The following is a 23,557-nucleotide window of genomic DNA, read 5'->3' on the forward strand; positions in this document are numbered from 1 at the left end:
ATATATATTGTTGGTTGAGTAAGACACTTTGGTTTTCATCTGGGGTACTTACAATATTGTAATCATTGTATGATTTCTTATAGAGAGTCAATGTTGTCTGCAATTTCCTTAATGGTTTCTGGAGCAGTTAATCGTTGATGCTGTGATTGAGTTTCTCTGGGGAACTGAACACAAACATTATTAGGTTATGGGTCCCCCCTACTGGAAGCACTGAGGAGAGTATACCTTATTTTACACTTGACAGTTGTATCAGTTTATCTGGGGTTGGGAGGGGCATTCTTGGGCCTTCAGGTGGCTTCCTCAGAAGCAGGTAGCTGAAATAGAAGGACGGGTATATGGCTGCATTGTTTGATGGCTGAGCAACTGATGTGAAGTATATGAGGTAGCAGTAGCATTCATGGGTCATCCACTAGGACCCAAGTGGTCCATGTTGATGGTACTGATGTCTGTATTGGACTGGGCGGGCTAGTCCCCATTCCCAAATGTGCCAGTAACAGGTTGGTGGTGGTAGCTATTGTCCTAATGTGCTGAGGAGAATTTTTTGTCCCCATCTCTTTCCAGCCTGGTGACAGGTGTAGTCACATCACTTGAACTTGTCCCAAAGGAGGGATGAATTAAATTCTCAAAGTGGTACCAGGTATGGGCTTGCAATCAAATAGGGCAGGGCTCCTTTCAAGCATGCAGCATGGGCAAGAAACTGTGGCAAGAACAAGACACGTGCTCATGTCTTATTCTCAAAGGGACCTATAGTTGGGTGGGGGCAATTGTCCTGTGTGTGTAGAAGTTGGGCTTGCCTGTCCCTTCTCAGCTGGGCTAAGTGGCAGCTGCATCAGCCTGAATTCAGCCTAAGAGCAGGGCACTGCCTAGCTTTAAACTCTCAAAAGGTACCTTGGGCCTGTGACCAGAAAATATGGGGCCTCTTCCATGTAAACAGCAAAAGCAAAATGGTGAATGGAGTGCCATTTACTCATCTTGGCCTTACTCTAGGTTGTAACAGAGTGGTGCAAATTCTCCTGCAACTAGATAGGATAGCTTGGGTCCTTCCTCAGCTGGGTGAATGTGAAACTGTGTCACCCCAAACTCAGTGCAAGGGCAAGGTACTACTCAATGTGCTCAAAATTTCCAAACTTGCACCTTGGGCCTGTGACCAGAGAGGGTAAGGCTCCTCTGGGCAAACAGCAGGGGCAAGCTGTCAAGGGGAATGTCATTTACTTGTATCTGAGTCATGCAGCAGGCCATAGAAGGGCAGTAGAATTTGTCCAAGATATGTTTGGAGAGTGTGGACTCCCCCAAAAATGGCATCTTGGGCCTGTGACCAGAAAGAAGAGATAGTGACCCATCTCACCCAGCAGCCACTGTCCATCTGCACTCCAGCCTGAAGGATAGTGTGCCTACTCCTTAACCACTGAAGACCCCAGAATCCAAGGAAGGCCACGTCTCCCTCCACTTGCAGAACTTCTTTAGTGTTAAATCCTTTACTTGGTGGTAGCTACAGATACATCAGCCTGAGTTCAACTCTGAGAAAGGGGTGTTACTCAGCTATTAACCCCCAAAATGGCATCTTGTGCCTATGACTAGAAAGAGTGGCTCATTTTCAGGCACATGGCACTGGCAGGAAACTGTGTGAAGTGTGGTTCACTTGAAACTGAGTCCCATAGCAGCTGTCTGCAGGATGTTGGGGACAATTCCAGGTGCATGCCAGGTTTTCTTCTTCCTCCCCAGACAGGTGGGGGATGCATCTGCATCATCTTAAATTCAGCCAAAGGGTGGGATACCACCCAGTGTTCAAACATTCAAAATGGCACCTTGAAACTGCAACAGAAGGCTAGAGCTACACCCAGGCAGTCAGGATGGGCTAGAAACTGAAAATGCTGTCTGCCCACATCTCAGTCTCAGCAGCAACCTATTGCTCAGAAGGGCTGGAGGCAGTCCAGGAACTTGCTTCCTAGCCTACCCTCCAAGAATGGTACCAACTTCCTTTTCTTACCATAATTTCTTCAGAAACCTTTTGCCGTGGTATCTGTGCCCTATATGCCTGTAGCATTTCCATCTCTCACTGACAACCAAACAACTCATAGAAGGAGACTTACTGAGGGTGGGTGGGGATAGGCATGCAGCTCTGAGGGACCTTGTCCATCCCCACCCCCAGGTTCCTTTCTCCTATAGCTTCTCTCAGGTGAGACTGACCCATCTCGCCCAGTGGCCATTGTCCATCTGCACTCCAGCCTGAAAGATAGTGTGCTGGCGCCTTAACCACTACAGACCCCAGAATCCAAGAAAGGCCATGTCTCCTCTACTTGCAGAACTTCTTCTCTGTTTAGAACTAGATTTCCTTATTAGTGTCTTTTTGTTCACATTTTATCTTTGGAATTTGATCATGGACCACTTGGGACCTAGTGGGTGACCCATGAGCACTACTGCCACCACAGAAAGAGAAGCAGGAATGAGAACTAGGGGCTCCTGGTCCTTTTGGATTAGAAAAGGCTCTGAGAGCAGCCAGAGAAAAACAGTTTACCTTCAAAATCCTAATGGAGTGAACTTAAGTGTCAACAGAGTTAGTGGAAGCCAAAGACATAGGAATGGAATCTTTAATGCACTTAAGGAAAATACTGACAATAAGAATTCTGCACAATGTGAGAGCTCCTGAGTGAGCTTAAACCAGCAAAGGCATGGGGTGTGGCCCCAAATGAATTTCAAACACCTACTCTCGTATGTCTAGAAAGTAGGATATGGATTCAATGAACATTATTTTCGAGCATGAAGATTTAATGTTGCTTGTTTTGTTGGATTTTGGACTTACTTGGGACCTGTGTGAATCCTTTCTTCTTGTCTATTACTCACTTTGGGAATGGGGATGTCTATCCTATGCCTGCTGCAATGCTGAGGCTTCAGACTCAGGAAATCATGAAGGATGTGTGCCTTATAAAGGAGACAGAGGGAACAAACTAGATCTTTTTTTTCTCCTTTTCCCTGTCACATAGGGATGCAGCAACAAAATGCCATCTTAGAAACACACATCAGGCCCTGCTGAGACATTGAACCTGCTGGTGCCTTGCTCTTGAGATCCCCAGCTTCTAAAACTGTAACAAATATAAATCCATTATTTATAAATTATCCAGCCTTGGATATTATAGCAGCACAAATGTATGCTTTCTTTTTGTGGTTTAGCTTTGCTTTTCTGCAGTTTCATTTTGATATGCCTGCGTGGAACTTTCTTTTTTCTTCTTTGGTATTTTCTAAGTCTTATATTTTGACCTTAGTTTGTAATAGAGAATTGCTTCAAATTATTTATCTATTCTGTCAGAGAGTTTTCACTACCTAGTAAACACAGATAGGTGAAACTTTAAATTTTCTTAAAAATTAATCTAGCTATTTTAAAAATCTTCAGCTGGAAAGATTAGTCTGTGTGGACAAGTCTGCAGATTCAAATTTAAGAGGCATTGGAGGACATGGAAACCACAAGATGAAAACGACTGTAGCATGATGTCACAGTCTGTTCTGTGTTACTATAATAGAATGCCCAAGAATGAACAATTTACATCAAACAAAAACTTATGGGCTCACAGTTCTGGAGGTGTTGACGTGCAAGATGAAGGCACAAGCATCTGATAAGAGATTTCATGCTTCATTATCACATGGCAGAAGGCAGAACAGTAAAGGATTCACAGGGGGTCGCATTCAATATTTGATTACAGCATTAATCCTACTTGTGAAGATGAAGTTCTTATCACCCAATCACCATTCAATCATCCCACCTCTTAACACTGTTACAATGATAATTAAATTTCAATATGTGATTTGAGGGTACAAGCATTCAAACCATAGCAAATAGGATGATGTGATAGCAATCCAGTAGACGTGGTAAAGGAAAATTGAAGGGACAGCTGGCGGGGGGTGACAAAGAAGTGAAACAGAAAAAAATTTAAGAGGGTAAACTGAAAAGACACGATGTACAAAATTCACATTAGGAAGAAGAGGATAAATAGGACACTCATTGGCCTGGAGATATGTCTGAGCCATTCAGTCAGACAGGAATTATAAGAGGAAGGGAAACTTAAATAATTTACAAAGTGGAAAGGTGTGAGGTCTCACCTCACCTGCTGTTCATGTCGAAAAAGTATTTTGGGGAAAACATAGCATTGATAAAACATTGGATACAGGAGAACATTTGGATCTATAGACATAGATAGAGATGGCATCACCATATTCATGTAATATAAAGAGGATATTAACAAAGGACAATGAAGAGTAAGAAGTGAGTGAGAATCATAGCCCACATTAAATGTTCATTTAAAAGGACAGTAGAGAAATAAATATCATGAAATGACCTAAGAAGGAAGGACAGTGTGATAGGAAGGGAACCAAGCAACACAAGTTTCAAGGGAATTTGAAAGACAATCAACTAGTAGAATGACTCTTGTGTTAAAAATATATATCAAGTTTTTCAACTCATGCAGATTTTAAAATTCCCTCACTCAAGTTAATACTGCAAGCAACTGATTCTGTGTAAGAGGACAAAATTGGGTACTTAAGTTGCAAAACATCCTGGCAACTAAAAAGGTGATCCATGTTGAGAACAGCCATAATGATGTCTTCACACACACACACACACACACACACACACACACAAATTGTTAGCAAAATTAGATGTTGGAAAAATGAAAGGAGGGGATGAGAAAGCCTTGAATATTTTCATTATTAGTCTACTCACTCTTTTAGCTATGTGGCTGACACTTCGTAAGGTCAATACAGTCAGCCTAACAGAGTGTCTGTTATTCCAACAGCCATGTCCACAGCAGAAGACACCCCTGATAAGCCTGTTCACAGAGACAAAAGGAGGCAAGAACTCCAAGAGATACTGGAAAAAGTAGGCCTGAGTGGTGATTTCTGGATTCCTAAGCTGCAGGAAGACCTAGGTGTGACCTGTGCCCAGACCTTACAACACCTACAAGAAAAGGACCTCTGGAAGCTGATATTGCAGACACGACATTCATGGGAGGAAAGGGCCCTAAAGAAGCTTCTAAAGATGTCACACTCAAATTTGTCAGAAGTAGAGAACTCTTGGATAGAGATGGCAAAGAAAAATCAGGAGCAGACAGAACAGGCACTGAAGGAGCTGAAGGACTTGATGGCACAAGGAAAGCAGCAAGTGGAAGAGGCAGAAAAGAGCAAAGCAGCAATTGACATCCCCAAAGAGTATGGGCCATCTTCTGAAAGGCTCCTAAGAAAAGTCATAGACAATATGGAGAAACAACTTGAACCTCAGCCTGCAGAACTATCCCAGCATCAAAACCTCCCAGATAAAGATCTGGTGAGATGGGCATCTGGAGGGTTGGCCCTCCAGGGAATTTACAAAACCACCCATCAAAGCAGACTGATAGAGAGGAGAGAGGAGCTACTCAGAGTCCCCAAGGACTTCTCACTCTGTGGCCCTCAGCAGGGCACACAGATGGAAACAGTAGAATTTCAATCTTCTCAAGAAGCATCCATGTTCATCCAGACAATAGAGAAGCTGGGATTCAGTGCAATTGCTGCAGCCAAGGGTGGAGGTTGGGGACTTAGTCTTGAAGCTGGTTTGAATCACAGCAAATCTTCAGAATCCAAGAAAACTCAACAAACACATTCTGAGAACTCTTATTTCTGCTCAATCAGGTTCAACTACATCCCCCTGGCCTCCTGCTACTTCCTCATGGATCAGCTCCAGTTATCCAAGGCTGCCCTCCAGGAATTAAAATGCATTGAAGACCTTCTGGATCAGCCAGCAGGCCCTGTCAGATTCTCCTCACTGAGACGCAAGACTGAAGCCTTCTTCCATAGGTTTGGCTCTCATGCTAACCAAGGCCCTGTGCACCTTGGGGGCATCTACTGGTGGAAGGCCATTTCAGAGGGTTTCTGGAGAGAGCAGCTGGAAGAAGTGAAACAGCACTCAGCAGAGGCCCTGGATACTTTCATAAGGGGCAGTTACAGTGGTTTTGGGGTGAAAGTTTCTGCAGGTATGAATGTGTCAAACTCTGATTCAAAGACAACCTCTCAGACAAACACTTCCCAAAATCTCCAAGCCAAAGTCCAATTGTGTGTAGCCCAGACAGGTGGCCCACCAGAAGCAAGTGGCCTTGACCAGTGGAAAGCTGGCCTCATTGCCAGCAATCGAACCTGGCATATCATTGACCGGGGACTTCATCTGATGCCTGTTTGGGACATTATCCTCTCCAGTCACAGAAATTATTTTAAAGATCCTAATCAGATGGCTAACTGGATGAAACAGCACTACACTACACTAACTAGCCCTGATGCCCACATCCAGGATGAAGAGAAATTACTAAGTGCTGAGGAAGAGGCTATGGCTTTTCTAGAGGATGTGAAAACTTGGGAGATACATGATCCTGAAGAGGAGCTGACCAAAATGATAAAAGTAAAGGAAATATTGAGTACAAAAATAAAGAGTTATGACCCTTGGATTAACATGTGCCTGACAGATCGGGCTCTGCAGAATTTTCTAGTAAACACTGTCAACTTTTGCAAAAAGACTTCCAATTACAAAACTAAATTTATTAAATCTCAGTTGTGCAGCCTTCTGGATCCCCACATCTACAAGGTAACAAACTTTCCTCAGGCTTACTCCATCGTGCAGTGGATCTTCCAGTCAGAGCGAGAGCATCTCAACAGTTTGCAATTTTCTGAATTAATTAAAATCTTGAAAGAAACCCAGAGGGACCTCATGGAAGCTAAGGTTGAATCTGAATCTCAAGAAACACTAGAGAACTCTCTAAAAAAGGCCACTGAGAAGGTAACTGTGGGTCTCATCTGCTTCTTGAATTACCTCCAAGGAACAGAGCAGCCAGACACACAGCTCTTGGTACTTTCCATTGCAGCTGGTGTAGGGTATCATTTGGAAAACAAAACTTTCCAGTATCTCCTAGGGTGTGATGCACTATGCTTCCTACTGGAGGAAATTCAAAGTGCACAAAATAAATACCAGGAGCTCAGAAATATTTGCAGCTATAGGGCTCAGGCCTTCCTGGTGCTCACAGGCCTGACAGTCACAGCTGGAGACACAGCTATTTCTCCAAAAGAGAAAACACAGCGTATGGCATTAATAAGACGACAACTAGGAAAGTCAATTACTAAAGAAGTCGCACATGTTCTCACCAAACTTGGAGCAGATCGTAATTGGGGAAACCTAGAGAAAGACTTAAAATTGCTCATTGATGGAGATTTTGAAGCTACCATCTCATTCTTGCAAATAGATGAGGTGCAAAAACAATTACAAAGTCTTTTCCATGGAAAGAAAAAGCCTCACAAAACACATGAAAATAAAAATATCAAATGGGAGGTGATAGAAAATAGAGTCTTCCTAGAGTTACTCCAGCGTCTAGGCCTAGAACATTACTACCCAAAAAAGATGAGCAGAGCTAACTTCCATCTGATCTACAAGACTTCTGCATACAACACCCAGCCCAGCTCTGAACAGGAGCTTCCCTTCTACTTCCTGCAGAAGCTACTGATGCTAGATTATAAGCTGAGGTACCTGGTCTTCAAAGATGATAGAAACACAGAACAACAAGTCTATTCAAGTGCCTCAAATCCGGGAAATGAGAGGTTTGATCCATATGAAGACTTTCTTAAAGACTGTGATAGTCCCATTAAGCCTTCAGCCACTACACCTAGACCCCACATTCACCCAATGGATATTCAAATGGCAATTTTTCACTGTGCAGATGATTTTGCCCGACAATATATTTTGGACAAACTTTCCTTTTGTCAGTTTGCCCTCCCCCTTGTGGTGCCTAATCCCTGCACTTCTCAAATTGAATTTTCTCTCTGGTCTCTCAGACAAATTAGGAAAAGTTGGCAACAAGGGAAGAAGAACAGTTACAAAAATCAGCAGATGTGCCGTGTCTCTACCCCTATTGTGTCCTTTATTAGAGTTGGAAATGGCCTCTTGGCTTCCAAATCTCAAATCATGAACTGTCTTCTCAGTAAACATAAACATGATGTGTTTTTCCACCGACACTGCAGAGGAAGCAGCAAAGACTGTCTCTTGATGAGGGGTGTGGTAGAAATCTGTTGGTTCTGTCCTGGGGGGGATGAAGAGGACAGGTTTGACAACTGTGTGACCTTTACCAATCTTCATGGAGATGCAAAGGAACATGAGCAGCAGCTCACCTTTCTGAAGGAGGTCTCTTCTCTCATTGTGGTCCTCATGTCGACTTCTGATCACAATGAAGAAAACCGAAAAATTGTCTATGACCTGTGCCAGTCATCAAGACTTTTGATCTGCTTGCTTGATGACAAAGAACAAACCATGGCCAATAATTCCAGCCAAAAAGTGAAAATTGGCATCAAGAATAGAAAAGAGGAAGAATTAACAAAAGAGCTCGCAACTACGATCAGACATTTGCTAGAGCTCTCTGGCAGGGTTCTCAGCTTAGAGGACTGTTCCCAGATTGCTCACAGACAAGGATTCCTTATTGATGAAGACCAGAGAGATTGTAAAGAAGCCAAAGAAAAAGCACAGCTTCTAGTGTCCCATCTGGGAGAGATGAACTTATCTCAGATGAAGGAAACCTTACTCCCCCTTCAGGGACAACTATGGCATTTCTGGTGTAAGAAAGATAAAGAACTGTATCATCTGAGAGAAAAGGGAAATCGGAGCATTGAACAATACAGGAATGACATTGAGACAGACAAGCAAATAATACGGTATCAACAGCTGAGTAGAGCCTTTCCTCTCAATGATTTAATGCAATCTTTCCTTCAGATTCTCCATGAATACTCAGAAACTCACACCAAACTCTATTTCTTGCAGTGGCTGAGTGTGTTTTTAGATAATCTGACTGCAGGACAGTTGGAAAAACTACCTGAGAAGCAAAGATTATTTTGGCCACTTGTAAAAACAGAAAAGAAAGAGGTACCCAGGGGCAACTCTCTGAAATACGGGCAAAAGGAAACAGTAGCCATCTCCACAGAGATTAGTGACTGTACCTTGGGAATTGGACATCTTCTCCGAGAAGTTGGCCAGATTTATGAAGCTCTAGAAGAAGCTTCCTCCACAAAAGACTCAGCTTTTTTCTCCCTTCCCCAAATTGCTGCAGACCTGATGATATCTGGTATTCCTATCGAGCTAATGGACGGAGATGCTTTGTATGTGCCCTTGAAGTGGATAGCAGCTGTTTTTGACAAGGTCTGTGAGGAACTTGGAGACAAACGGGTGTTTGTGCTCTCTATTCTTGGCCTGCAAAGCTCGGGGAAGTCCACCCTGCTCAATGCACTCTTTGGGCTGCAGTTCACTGTTGGTCCAGGTGGATGTACAAAGGGAGTCTACATGCAGCTCCTCAAGGTGGAGAAGACATTCACAGAGGAACTCGGCTTTGACTTTATGCTAGTTGTGGACACAGAGGGATTTCGAGCCCCAGAATTCAGCAACAAATCCCAGCATCAGAACAATGAGTTGGCAACCTTTGTCATTGGACTTGCAAACTTGACTTTGATCAATATTTGGGAGGATAATTCAGCAGACATGCAGGATATCCTACAAGTAGTTGTGCAAGCCTTTCTGAGGATGAAACAAGTAAAAGTCTTCCCAAGTTGCCTCTTTGTCCACCAGAATGTGGAAGAAGTTACAGCTAAAGACGAAATTACAGAAGGACTTAGGTGGCTAGAGCACAGACTAGATGAAACAGCAGTAATAGCTGCTGAACAAGAACAATGCCCAGATGTAACCTGTTTCAGTGATGTCATAAAGTTTGATGTCAATAGTCATGTCTACTACTTTGCTCACCTCTGGGATGGGAATCCCCCAATGGCCTCTCCCAATCTTCACTATAGCCATAATGTTCAGGAACTGAAAAGCAGAATTCTTCAGATTGCTGAGCAGGAATCCAGGCCAAATATTATGAAAATATCAGATGTAAAATCCCGAGTTCACGATTTGTGGAGAGCCCTTATAAATGAGAACTTCATTTTCAGTTTTAGGAACACCCAGGAAGTCCTGGCCATGACCAAACTGGAAACCATGTATAACCACTGGACCTGGGACCTGAGGAGTTACATGCTGGGCTTGCAGAATGAGCTGATTAACCAGATTCAGAACGGACAAATTCAGGAACTCAAGACAAGCACACTTGAGGCACCAGTTACAGAAAAAGACAAAGCTATTAAGCAAGAACTTGAAGAATATTTTAATAAATACCCAGATCATGAAATACTGCTTCAATGGAAAGAAAATTTTGAAAATAAACTAAGTAACCTTAAAGACATACTTATCTCAGACAGCAAAAGAAAAGCCAATGAACTTATTAGTTTTAAAAAAAGTCAAGAAAGGCTTGATAAGAAGATGGCAGCTTATGAAAATCAATTATTGGAAAAGAGCCGAAAGTTAGCTTTAACTGTAAAGGGTAGAGAAGTTAGTGAGGAGGAGTTACATGAGCAGTTTAATCAGCTTTGGAAAAAATGGGTTTGTGACATAGCCTCAGGTCTACCTGAAGTCTCAGAGCCTGACATAGATGTGGATTCTGAAAACATCCTTTTGAAGTATTTCCAAAAGCAGAGTAATATTGTGGGCATACTGAAGACAAATTCTGGGGAAAAGTTTCAAATCAATTATGATGAACATGTGAAAATGAATAGGAACTATAGAACATTAGAGGTCTGTGATAAAGAGTCTATTAATGTGACTACTGATAACATTGTTTCAAGATTTAATAAAACTATTAATAGCATGTGGAAGCAACAGTATGATTACAGTCCAAGTTATTTTCATGAAATCTTGAGAATAATAGATGAGGAAGTGAAATTTGCACCTACAGAGGGAAGATACACATTTACAAGTAAATACGTCATTGACTTATCTTTGTGTTTATTCCAAAAAGCATCAGAGAATTTTAAGGCAATACACTGGGCATTTAAGGGAGCAAATCATCCTGTACACTATCTGGAAAGCAAGAAAGCTGATTTCTTCATGAGTTTTAAGATCTCCTGCCAAGGAGCAACCTCACTCAAAGCATTTGTTGATTTTCTGTGGCTGAAGCTCACTCCTGCCATCTCCACCACTGTGTGGGAAAAACTGACCATGAAAATTGCTGAAGACATACGAGTTACTCACTGTGCCGTTAGTGGAAACAGGGCTAACTTTGAGAGGCATGCTTTTCTCAGTCTCATGTCAGAAAATAACATTCCCTGGACATTCTCTAGTGAACCAAAACGGTTTTTTAGGAGTTACACTGAAAAGTGGATGAGTAATTATTTTTCAGACATAGGACATGAAAAAATAAAGACTTTTTTAGAAATAATTTTGGAGGACTTCAAGAATATTATCCTCTCTTCCATTTATGAATCCACTGCAGTAGCTAAGGATAAAAGCAGCACTGTGTCTGCATGGCTGGATTTGTTCTGTGATCACTTGGGAAACAACTTGATCTTTCCACCAAAAAATCTGGAAAGCATTGGACACCAAGAGATAAAAGATACTGAGTTTCTCAAAGAAGTCATGAGTACAGCCTTGGCTTCTGCAATGAAGGAAATAGAACGAAATTATTCAACTATGCCTGTAGAAAGAATGGTTCACCAAATTAGGAAAATCCTCTATGAACATGTCTATGGCTGAAAGAAACAATGTCTTCTCTCTGCAGAAATTTGTACAAACACTTCCTGCACATGAAGGATACCACATTTTCTCTTCCACCATCTTCAGGCTGCCAGTGGACAGTATAAGAATACAAGTCACTTTGTCCTTGATAGTGGTAGTAGGCCTGTAGTAAGCAATCATGTAATAATTTTTAGAGACACCTAAAAATTACACCACAGGGATATTTGCCTCAGATTCATCCACCCACCCATATTGGAAAGGGTTTGTCCCTTACTTCAGAGCAAAGCTAGAAGAAAAAAACAGGGAAACTTAGTAGTTGTGTGTATAATACAAAGCAGGTAGTGCTGGATGAGTTGGAAAAAATAATATTCATTGACCACAAAAAAGAAAAGGCCAGCATCTAAGCAAAAGATGCCCAGTACATGAACAACCCTGAAGCAGTGGTTCTCAACCTTCCTAATGCCGTGACCCTTCAATACAGTTCCTCGTGTTGTGATGAGCCCCAACCATAAAATTATTTTCGTTGCTATTTCATAACTGTAATTTTGCTACTGCTATGAATCGTGTGTGTTCTCCAATGGTCTTAGGTGACCCCTGTGAAAGGGTCATTCAACCCCCAAAGAGGTCACAACCCACAGGTTGAGAACTGCTGCCATAAAGTAAATCCTCTTTATAATTAGAACCTTCATTATTTCTATTTTTAGAAAAAAATGCATAAAAATAAATCAATTAACATTTCCATCTCAAGACTTGAAGTGTTTCTCTAAAAGGACTTCATATCTCCCTATCTCAATTCCTTCAAGTTTATAGACAAATTACTAAAATAGGTTAAATATATAACCTAATCAAATAAAAAACACATAAAAATGCCCACTTTATTTTTTAAACTAATTGTCTAGATATTCTTATCTTAAAATATATAATGTCTCAGAGAAAGTCATTTTAACAGAGGAAAATCAAAATCATTACAAGCTGCTACACATTTCTCCAGAATAACAGTCTTGATATTTCAGCCTATATAGAGGGTTTGGCTGAAAGCTACAAATTGACTTTTTAATTTTTTGAAGAGTCTTACCCCCTTCTGAAGTTTTGGGAAAATTTATTAACCCTTAAATGTAAAAACTTTCACAGAAAGTTCATGATTCCTGGCCAGCTTGTGTGGTTCACCCCTGTGATCCTAGCACTCCTGGAGGCCCAGGTGGTCAGCTCCCTTTGAAGCCAGAAAAGCAGCCTACAAAATGGAATCCGAGAAGCTAAACTCAAGCAGGATAGCTGACCTAGTCTGTTTAGTATTCCCACATACCTTCCCTGATTATCTAGTTAAGGTTTCATCATGATTATGAGGATGTTTATCACAAAAGACTTTGGGGAAGGTAGTCACACATAGACAATAAGTATTGTTATACAGCTAAACCAAAAGATACTTTTGTTTTCCTTGATGTTTCTCTTAGATATTTTGTTAATGTAAAGGTTACTTTTATTACTATATTGTTAAGGGTGAAGGTTAATTTTATGTTGTTTAAACATGTTACATTGGTTAGATGAAGACTACTTTGATGTTGTTTGTTGTCAGATAAAGTTAAAATGTTCTAGATTTGTTTCCTTGTATTTCATTACTAAATTTATTAAAATTCTAACTGATGCAGAACATAATTGAGAGCCTACTCTAGCTATTTTCCAGAATTGCCAGACTTCTGATTATAAAGCTTGTTGGACTTTATCTTGTCTCTGCCTTTGGCTGACAGTGAAAGGTGGCCAGATCCTCTTCGTCTGGTAACACCTTGAGGTCAAGAGTCTGAGACCAAAAAAAAAAAAACCTTGTCTCTACCAGAAATAGAAAATTTAGCTAGGCAAATGGGATTTGCCTATAGGTCCAGCTCACTTGAAAAGCTGAGGCAGAAGGTTCCTTGAGCCCACGAGTGAGAGTTTCCAATGGGCTATGATGACACCACTGTACTTTATCCTGAGCAAGAGAGAGACTTTATCTTCTAAAAAGAAGAAGAAGGAGGAGGAGGAGGAGAAAGTTTATGACTCTCATAGTAATATTTATATGTAGTCTGTTCTAAGAAAGAATAAACCAAAGACTAGACCAAAACAGAGACTTTATCAATTCAGGAAACATTATCAAGAAAATATGGGAAATAGAAATCAAATAAGATTTTTTCATTTAACTATCACCTTCTTCTTCCCTGGTATCTTATCATTTCCCTGTGCATGCTAAGAAAAAATTGACTGGGAAGCTTAGGTATTCAAAGCCTAGTGTGATACACATAAAAAGAACTGGCTCCTGAAACAAAATTTATGATAGTCTAGTAAAAAGTACTATTTTAATAAAATTCGTGGGCAAGGTCAAATTTGACTGAGTGATTATTGAATTAAGAAAAATTTGACCTTAAAAATATATATATTAAAATGTATAGTTTTGTGCCAGTCACTGGCGCTCCTGACTATAATCCTAGCACTTTGGAAGGTGAGGCAAAGGATCAATTGAGGCCAGGTGGTCGAACCTGAGCAAGGTAGTTAGACACTATGTCTGCAAAAAATAGGAAAATCAGCCAGACATGGTGGCATGCACCTGAAGTCCCAGCTACTGTGGATGCTGAGCTGGGAGAATTGCTTGAACTCAGGAGATTGAAGTTGCAGTGAGCTAGGATAACACCGTTATGCTGTACCCCAGGCAACAGAGTGAGACCCTGAGAATGAGCTCAGGAAATTTCACCCCAAAATATGGTAGGGGCTTTCCCTCTATTTGCATAAACCAGACTGACATGATCAAAAGATTGAAGGGGCAACTGTCTTCCCTTCCTCTCCCTATTATTTTAATATATTGCAGAAAAGAAGAACAAGAATACACATGGACTTGGCCTAAATTATTTAAACACAATATCTATCTCTCAGGTATAACTTACAAAGAGAAGCATTTCCAAGTCAATATGTCTCCCCCATCCATTTGTCCTCCCTAACACCATTTGTCATTTCTAAATAGAAAAACCTGTAGTCCACATTTCCACTCCCCTCCAAAAAGACAGGGATAAAAATATCTAAAGTTAATTGGAATATTGGGTAATCACTATATAATGCACTGCACATGCATGTGGTATTGGCAAATAAATATTTCTCTCATTAATTTGCCTTAACTGTGAGTTGATTTTTCAGTGAACTTTTAGAAAAAAACTAGTTTCCACTAACCCCTACCGTTTGGAGTAGCCAGCAGGGTCTCAAAGGTGCTTGGCTCTCCTGAAAGCCACAGTGAAGAAAATTGGATATTTAATCAGCCAGCACCATGGTAAGATACCTTACCAGCCAGATTCCTGGTTTTCTTATTTCTGTGGATTCTGCCTGAGCAGGTGATAAAAGGTCATTATCCTTTCCAATTTAAGATTAATGGGAGAAAAGCCTCTACCAATGTTGCCTGACCTCCAATGGCATGAGAGAAAAGTTTCTGTGGGTGACTAGACCTGAGTGACTCTGGTATTGATACAAAGGTAGCTCATTGCAAATAAATATTTGTATTGTTTGATTCCTCCTCCTCTCGGAAATAGCTTTTATTGTTGTTACTGTTTTGTCAATTGTCTTTCTGTGTTTTTTTGTTGATTGTCTTTTTGTGTTGTTTTTATCATAAAGAGAGTAGAAGATGGGCCTAGAATCCCATGAGCCTGCCATTCCAGGTGGCCCTGCAGTTAATGTTCTGTTTAAACCAGCGTCCTTTAAGATAAACATTGCTGTAGGTCCTCAAAACAAAATCTGCATGAGGGGTTCCTCTTACCCTGTTGTTTGTCCCTAAGCTTGTCTTGTGACTAATTGGGAATTCTGTCCCTAGTCTCTACCATCTGGGGTATGTGTGTGTTTGAGAACATGTCCAGTAGTCAGTCTGAAAAGACTGGGAGTCTGAGACACCTACAATTCTAAGCAGCACACTTTTTATACCAAACATGACAACCACTAGGGGATGACTTTGTCTTAAAATGTCCAAATGTCCTTGTTTATTTCTGATGGTGAATTTTTGGGAATCTTAGAAACTGCCTTCTGTCTAGCCTCTCCAGGCCACACCTGTGAAATTACCACCTGGTAATTCCTGCCTTCTCTATGCCCTCTCTAGGCTAACCCTGGAAAATTATCACCTGGGCTTTCTACAAAGGGGCACTGGATTGAGTCACTTCTGGAATAAACATGCCACTAGGATTAATGGCCAAAAGATGGATTCTTTAAATGAAAATACTTCTAAATTCTCTTAAAAATAAAGATTTAGAGATCTCTTTGAAAATAATGGCCTTATTTGTATTAATAGAGAAATTAGATTAAAAGAAGGACACATAATGTGGCTAGCCTTAAAAATTCTCTTGACAAAATTAAAGAGTGAATATCTGATCTAAAACAAAAGAAAGTCTTTTGAACACTGACCCTGTAGGAATATGACAGAGAACAATTTGCCTTGTGGCCTCATGGTTAAAATTCTGTGCTATCACCTCAACAGCCTAGGTTTGATTCCTCCTCAGTTCAGGTTTTGATAGCTGTGTAATTTTGGCCATTCATTGATTCTTTTCCCTTCTATGCACAGCTTTTGCTCTTCTATTTTCTGTAGAGACATATAGGGCTTTTAGATTTTATGTATGAATGATCACCTAGGAACTGAGACTCTAGAAAATATGGCTAGGAAAAAATGTGAGTTACACCTCATTTATGGCTTTTGAGTCTTTTCTTTCTTGGAGTTGCTTTTGTAGCTTATCTAGCTCTTGTAAAAACTATTCTCCAGCTCTTTAAATACACCTGTTGCTTTTTTATTAAGTTACAATGATGGTTAAGGCTTTTTGGTTTCACTTAAAAGGATACTTTAGTTAAGGAAAAATGTCAGCTATTTATCCTAACTAAAGTTTACTCCATTCATATTTGCTCCTTTGTAGTCCTTCCGCCCTTGCCCATCACAGTTTTTGCCAATCAAAGGTGACCAACAAGCTACATTTAAGTAACACAAGTGCTGAGCTCTAACCAATCTAGCTGTTTCTATATTCTATAGTCACTTTCTTTTTTCTGTCCATGAATCTTCTTCATCCATACCATAGCATTAGAATCTTCCTGAACCTCTTCTAGTTCAACTGCCCAATTTGTGAATTGCTCTTTGTTCAATTAAACTCTGTTAAATTTAATTTTTATCAAAACTATGTTCTGAGATAAAGCTTCCAGGGACCCACCCATGAGCACATAAGGTCCAAGCAAGGTAACTGCTGAACCTGTCATGCTTGGCTCTCTCATTGCAACTGAGGCTTGTGGGTAAGTTCTCTCTCAGATTCCCAAGTGCCACACATTTGTATGTTGAGCTCTCTGAGTTGGAGCAAATTTTTGATCCTGACTGGATTCAGAAGTTGCCGCAGAATCTAAACTAGGTATGGATTCAGACTGGATCTGATAATTAGCTTAGGTCAAGTCAAAGACCTCAAATTTCTAACTGAGTCAGACAGAAACTAATAGTAAATAGCAGTACAACAGAATGTAAACTCCAGGTTTTACAAATTCATAGAGATTTTTGTGTTCTGTCCCTTTGTTACTTTATCTTGTGTACTTGAGTAAAGGAAAAAAAGATCATTGCTTAAGTTAATCATAGAGATTTGAGAGCCAAAACCAAGATTTAAGGTAAAAATAATATCCTTAATTTCTGAAGAATTAAGTTCTCTACTTTCCACCCATACCTACCTTCAATGTATAATTAATTATTAGACCCTTAAAGCAGAAAATGCTTACAGAAATGGCAAAATCTTACTAACAGTAGATTCTTGCCTAGCCAGCAATTTCTTAAAACAATAAAATTGGTAATTACAGAATCGGTAGTTCTGAATAAAAGAATAATAATATTTAAGAGCCAACAAATAAAAATTCTTTATATAATAGCTATTATAATTGCTTCTGTCTGTATGTTTATGTCTATGTCATTTGCATATAGTATTTTACTACCAAATTATTTTAAAAGAGCTCTAATTAATTAGCTTAAAATAATAAGTACTTAAATCAAATATTTTATTCACCTGTGGCTCAGTGAGTAGGGCGCCGGCCCCATATGCCGAGGGTGGTGGGTTCAAACCCAGCCCCGGCCAAATTGCAACAAAAAATAACATAGCCGGGCATTGTGGCGGGTGCCTGTAGTCCCAGCTGCTCGGGAGGCTGAGGCAAGAGAATCGCATAAGCCCAAGAGTTAGAGGTTGCTGTGAGCCATGTGATGTCATGGCACTCTACCTGAGGGCGGTACAGTGAGACTCTGTCTCTACAAAAAAAAAAAAAAAAAAAGAAGAAGAAGAAGATAAAAACTAACTCTAAAAGTTCGTGTAACTTTAAGAATATAGTATTGACCTCTACTCAACTTCCCTTGCAGTGCTGTTGAATTAACAATTAGTCTTTATTAGCTAAAGTAATTCTGAATACTTCAGAGATATTGTAAATCTCCTTCAATATTCTTTCATTCTCTAAGTTGATTTGGACTCTACAACTTTTACCCAGAGATTCACTCTTGTTCAGTACTTATTTGGTATATTGATGATCTTTTGTTCTGTAAACACAGTGCTCTCTTAGACTTTAGGAACTCTAGTTAAATTGAGGCCATAAAGCCTCCAGGTCTGGACTCTAGTGGGCACAGACAACTGTTGCCCAGAACAAAATATCTCAGAAGACTCAAAAGCTCACCCCAAAATGCTTTGACTCAATATTGTTATAGCCCTCATTAGAACTTGCACATTGGCAAAAGGAAAAGCTGCCACTATTTACATAGAATCCAAATATGCTTTTGGAGACTGCCATGCAGTTGGCACAATTTGAAAATCTCATTTGTTTCTTTCTTTTTCTTTTATGTTTGGTTTTTTTCAGACAGAATCTCATTCTGTCATCTGTGTAAAGTACTGTGGCATCATATCTCACAACAACCTCAAACTCTTGGGGTTCAACAGTCCCCTTACCTCAGCCTCCCAAGTACCTGGGAATACAGGTGTGCATCACTGTGGCTGGCCAGTTTTTCTATTTTTAGTAGAGATGGGGTCTCCCTCTTGCTCAGGCTTGTCTTGAACTCAGACCTCAAGCAATCTACCTACCTCAGGCTGGTCTTGAACTCCTGACTTCAAGCAATCTACCTTCCTCTGCCCACCAGAGTGCTAGGATTACAGGTGTCAGCCACCACGCCAAAACCAAAAATCTCATAAGTTCTGCTGACACTCCTAAAGACAATAAACCTATAATATCATATAGGTTTTATATTCTGCCAAACAGAATCCTTGTGGCCCCTTTTAACTTCTTGATTTGCATTTATCTCCCATTACATGGGACATATGTCCAAGGAAGATATAGATAGGTGGGTAGGTATGTAGATAGATACATAGATAGACAGATAGATCATACTGCCCTGAGATCTATAATATTTCTTACCGCAATTATTTCCTGGTATATTCTTTGTAAATCTTACCAAATCTCTAGAGGAAACAATTATTCTCCAGAAATCTCTAATGGCCCAAACTATTGCTTTTTGACACTCCAAATTGATTTTATAGATTTACCTTCAGATGTAGGCTTTTCTCGGTGTTTTCTTGTCATCACGATTAAAGGATACATTGAGTGCTATCTAGGTATGCTAATGCTACGACAGTGGTGAAGAAAGTAACTGAGATGATTCCTCCTTTTGGTATTCCTTTATGGACTGAGTCAGAGGAAGGGATTCGTTTTAAATCACTTGCTTACAAAGGCTCTGGGTAGTAATTAAAATTTCATACTGCACACCATCCCCTAGCCTCAGAGCAAGTGAAACATAAAAATCTAGAGATAAAAAGGACTTTGAGAAAAGTCTGTTAACATATTAGACTTACATGACCCTTATAAAAATCCAGAATGCTCCAATTAGGAGACATGATTTAACCCCATTTGACATAGTGTTCTGTCACCCCATGCCTACAGACACCTCTAAACCTTCTATTTCTGAACTGACTGATTTAAGTGAACAATTTGATACAGGTGCTAACTTGGCTTGGTGTATCTTATCAACAGGTGAAAAAAGCATGGCCTCCACCAGCTGACAGGCTTTGTCATATTCACATACACATTGAAGAATTCACATACACATTGAAATTTTAGAAGAAGACATGTGCCATTACCTGAAATCCTCTTCCTGGATTCATGTGAGCCATACCAAAATATACTGAAGACAATTGGAGGACAACCTCTACATGTGACCTGAAAGTAAGAATTTCCAGTGTCAATTCTCAGGCCATTGAAGCAGATGTCATTACAAAATAGATAGCTTTTTCCCAAGATTATACACCAAAAGACCCAATTTTTCATCTATAAATTTCTTTTTGTCTTTTAAACAACCTCCACCCTCCCACCCGCCAGTGGTCCTTTTAAAAATATTTCTTTTAAGCCTCCCTCTTCCAGGACTGCACATTGCAAGCTGGGTAGAGATTGCCTCAACCTATCCCTTTTTCCTTTTTTAGTCTTCCTCCACGACTCTTTCAAACTTTTCCTTGCTATTACTAAGCTTTACTGTTTTTCTAGCAGGTCAGGCACAGACAAGGCGTTCTCTATATACCAATCTTTCAAACTCTGGCCAAACTAATTAATCAGTCTAATTGCTGGTTATACCAACAACTAGACCATGCAAAGGAACCTGAATTTATTTTTGCTTCTGCCAGATAAGTGCCTGGTGGAAACAGTCCAGAAGATGGGTCTATGATAAGCTGTGACATCTGTGACCACAGAAGAAACATTGTGCTGCTTCTTCTGTTGGTGATACAACTATTCCCAGGAAAAACCTCTGTAGAGGCTCAAGAACTATCTTTTGCTCAACTACTAATTCAGCTTTTAATATATAAACTTTCTAGGGAAATTCTAGACAAGGGGAATTATGACACTCATGAAATTTTACCCCAAAATATGACTCCTTGATATAAAGACTATTTTGAATTAAAAGCCATTACAGATCAGGAAATATTAGAAGGTGCTTTCCCCCTATTTTCATAAACCAGACTGACCTGATCAAATGATCAAAGGAGGCAAGTGTCTTCCCTTACTCTCCCTTTTACCTCCATATATTGCAAGAAAGAAGATCAAGAATGCAGGCAGACCTGGCCCAGATTACTTAAACACAATACCTACCTCTCAGGTATAACTTACAAAGAGAATTATTTACAAGTCAATCTATCTCCTCCATCCATTTGTCCTCACAAACACCATTTGTCACACCTAAACAGAATTACCTGTACTTCACATTTCCCCTCCCCTCTAAAAAGACAGGGATAAAAATATCTAAATGTCATTGGGATATTGGGAAATCACTATGTTATTCTCCCCATGCATGTGGTATTGGTAAATAAATCTTTCTCTTACTAATCTGCCTTAATTGTGAGTTGAACTTTCAGTGAATTTTAGGGGGAAAGATAAGTTTCCCCTCATGCCTATATCTGTATCAGAAAAAAATATATATATTCTGTAAAAATCTCCCAATAAACTTAATTGAGTTCTTATATTTCACAACAAAATATTTTTTATGTATAAAAATGTAAGAAAATGCTTATCTCCAAGGCAAGCATATTTGTTGCTCTTCACATCATTTGAGTCATATGGTAATGATAAGAATAAAAATGAAGAACACTCTGAATCCAACCAAGGGCCTAAGAGGGAAAGGCATGAGACTGCATCAGAAGAATGAGGATAAGTGGTTTAAGGAGAAGAAAAGAGATGTTTATTAATTTGATAGCAAATGAGGAGACTGGCAGACCCCAATCTTAAAGTATCAGTACCCTGCATTTGAGTAGAAATATAGAGCTTTTAAAGGGGATGGTTCCAATGAATCCCATCTCCAGCTAAGGCAATCTTATGACCTTCAATTAATTCCATCTTTGGTTAAGACAATCTGCTCACTTCCACCTGTACAATTCCCTTGAGGCATTTCCCATGGTAGGAAGAACAAAAGGCACTCCCTTTCCCCTCCTGACCTCTGATCTGAGGCAGGAATGTAAGTTTTAGTCCTCAGAAAGAGCGAAGGGGTTTTGAAGCAACAGAAAACATTTTTATCTGCTTTATTTAGGCCATTCTCTGTTACATATTACCCATTGTCGATTTTATTCTTCTTACTCTTACTTTTCTATGGGAGTAGTGACGATGTAGTGACAGAACTACTTCTTGCTGACTTGGGCCAATGATTTAGATGGAAAGTGCTTATTTCCAGGTGAAAAAGGCATAAGCAGTAACTACAACCATGCAGATTGACAAGGTGAAATGTACTGTTGCCTTGCACATGATGTCAGATACAGGCCTGAGCTAGAATGGAAATGTGAGACCTGAGTGCAGAGCTATTAATTGCATCCTGTAGGTGATTAGAGAGACCAGCTTGTGGCTGGGTGTGGTGGCTCACACCTGTAATCCCAGCACTCTGGGAGGCTGAGGCAGGTGAATTGTCTGAGTTCACAGGCTTGACACCAACCTGAGCCAGAGCAAGCCTGTCTCTAAAAATAGCCGTGCATTGTGATGGGTACCTGTTTTCCCAGCTACTTGGGAGGCTGAGGCAAAAGAATCGCTTGAGCCCAAGAGTTTGAGGTTGCTGTGAGCTGTGATGCCATAGCACTCTACCAAGGGTGACAAAATGAGACTCTGTCTCTAAGAAAAAAAAACAGAGAGAGAGGGAAAGAGAGAGAGACCAGCTTATGCAAATTTAGAAATCATGTACAGAAATACTTGCAACAATTGGGGTTTAGGATGACACACATATCAGCAAAACAGATCAACAGAAGAGGCAATAGCTTAGGGAAATACTCACTAAGGAGTTGTCTTTCTACCCTCTTTACTTTTGTATCATGGGCTCAAGTTTTCACTTCTGACAGTTTTAATAAGGTATGAGGTGTTAGAGGCACTTCATTGCGTCTCTAACACTTGTCTGCTTCCAACTGGGGTAGGGACCTGAATGAGGAAAATCATGCATATTGACATATTACTTTACTCTATTTTCTATTCTCATGGCTATATAACCATTTACCTCAGGGAGCTAGGAAGGGTCTCTCAAATTATACCTCAGGGGCTTATGCTAAGCTTGGTTCTAAAGGGACACCCTTATCCAGGGGAGGGCAAGTGGCAATACCTTATTCCACATTAGGTGGATTCCAGGTAATTTTAATTCTATATATAGGGCTTTGATTACTTTCTGTGTTACCCCTGCTACAATGAAGGGTCCATTATTGCTCTATGTGGAGGAATAGACCCTCTGAATATTTTAACGACTGGTAGGATCATTGATTCCACCGTGTCCAACTTTGTGGAGAAACAGCTCACCAGGTTCCCATGAGGAATTCACTCCAGAATTTTATGGGGGACCACAGGACAATGTGCAGTAGATTCAAGTGTAGATAATAGGAAGCCAAGATACCTCCAGTGGGCACTGCCATGGAGTAGCCAAACATAGTGATACTTTGAGATGTCCAGCTCTCTCGGTAGTTGTCTGTCCATGGCATCCATCACTGGCATGTTATTCTTCATTTGCATGGCCTCTTTCCCTGGACTGTTGATGCTCACCATCCCATCATCCTCTGAGGCCTGCTCCTGTATGCATGGAGGAACTCAGAAAAGGCCCTATAAGCTCCTGGTAGGAGTCCACCTTGAAGTGAATTCTTCCAGAAGGATTCCAGTAACCTCAGATGCTCCTTTCTTCTCTTCAGGTAAGACAAACCTCTACCCAGTCTGAAAGGTATCTACCAGTGCAAGCCTAGGCATCTGAATAAGCTGCCAGACATCAAAAGGGTAGACCCCACACACGTTGGACTCATGTGAAGTTGATTGTTTTTCTGTCCTTGGACCACTCCAAGCACATAAACAGTTGCAAACAGGTCCTCTCAAATTGAAGTATCGTCAAATCCATCAAGGCATCATCCTCCCATTGTGTGTATTCACAGAGGTGCCTCATAAGGCCAAACCAAAGCTTTGGGTAGGATAACTAGTCTATGAGAATTCTGTCTC

General features: G+C 40.4%; 1 protein-coding gene across 1 annotated transcript in view; it reads left to right on the top strand.

Annotated features, from left to right (window-relative positions):
* The window catches only part of LOC128565697 (interferon-induced very large GTPase 1-like), a 30,872-nt gene extending 15,753 nt beyond the window's left edge, over positions 1–15,119 (top strand). The window contains exon 2 of the mRNA XM_053562343.1: positions 4,785–15,119. Coding sequence (XP_053418318.1) covers positions 4,787–11,605 — 6,819 coding nt within the window. The 5' untranslated portion in view covers positions 4,785–4,786 and the 3' untranslated portion in view covers positions 11,606–15,119. The remainder of the gene's footprint in view (positions 1–4,784) is intronic.
* Positions 15,120–23,557: the final 8,438 nt, after the last annotated feature.

This window comes from Nycticebus coucang, chromosome 14 (assembly GCF_027406575.1).
Source record: "Nycticebus coucang isolate mNycCou1 chromosome 14, mNycCou1.pri, whole genome shotgun sequence".
NCBI classification, from domain to species: Eukaryota; Metazoa; Chordata; class Mammalia; order Primates; family Lorisidae; genus Nycticebus; species Nycticebus coucang.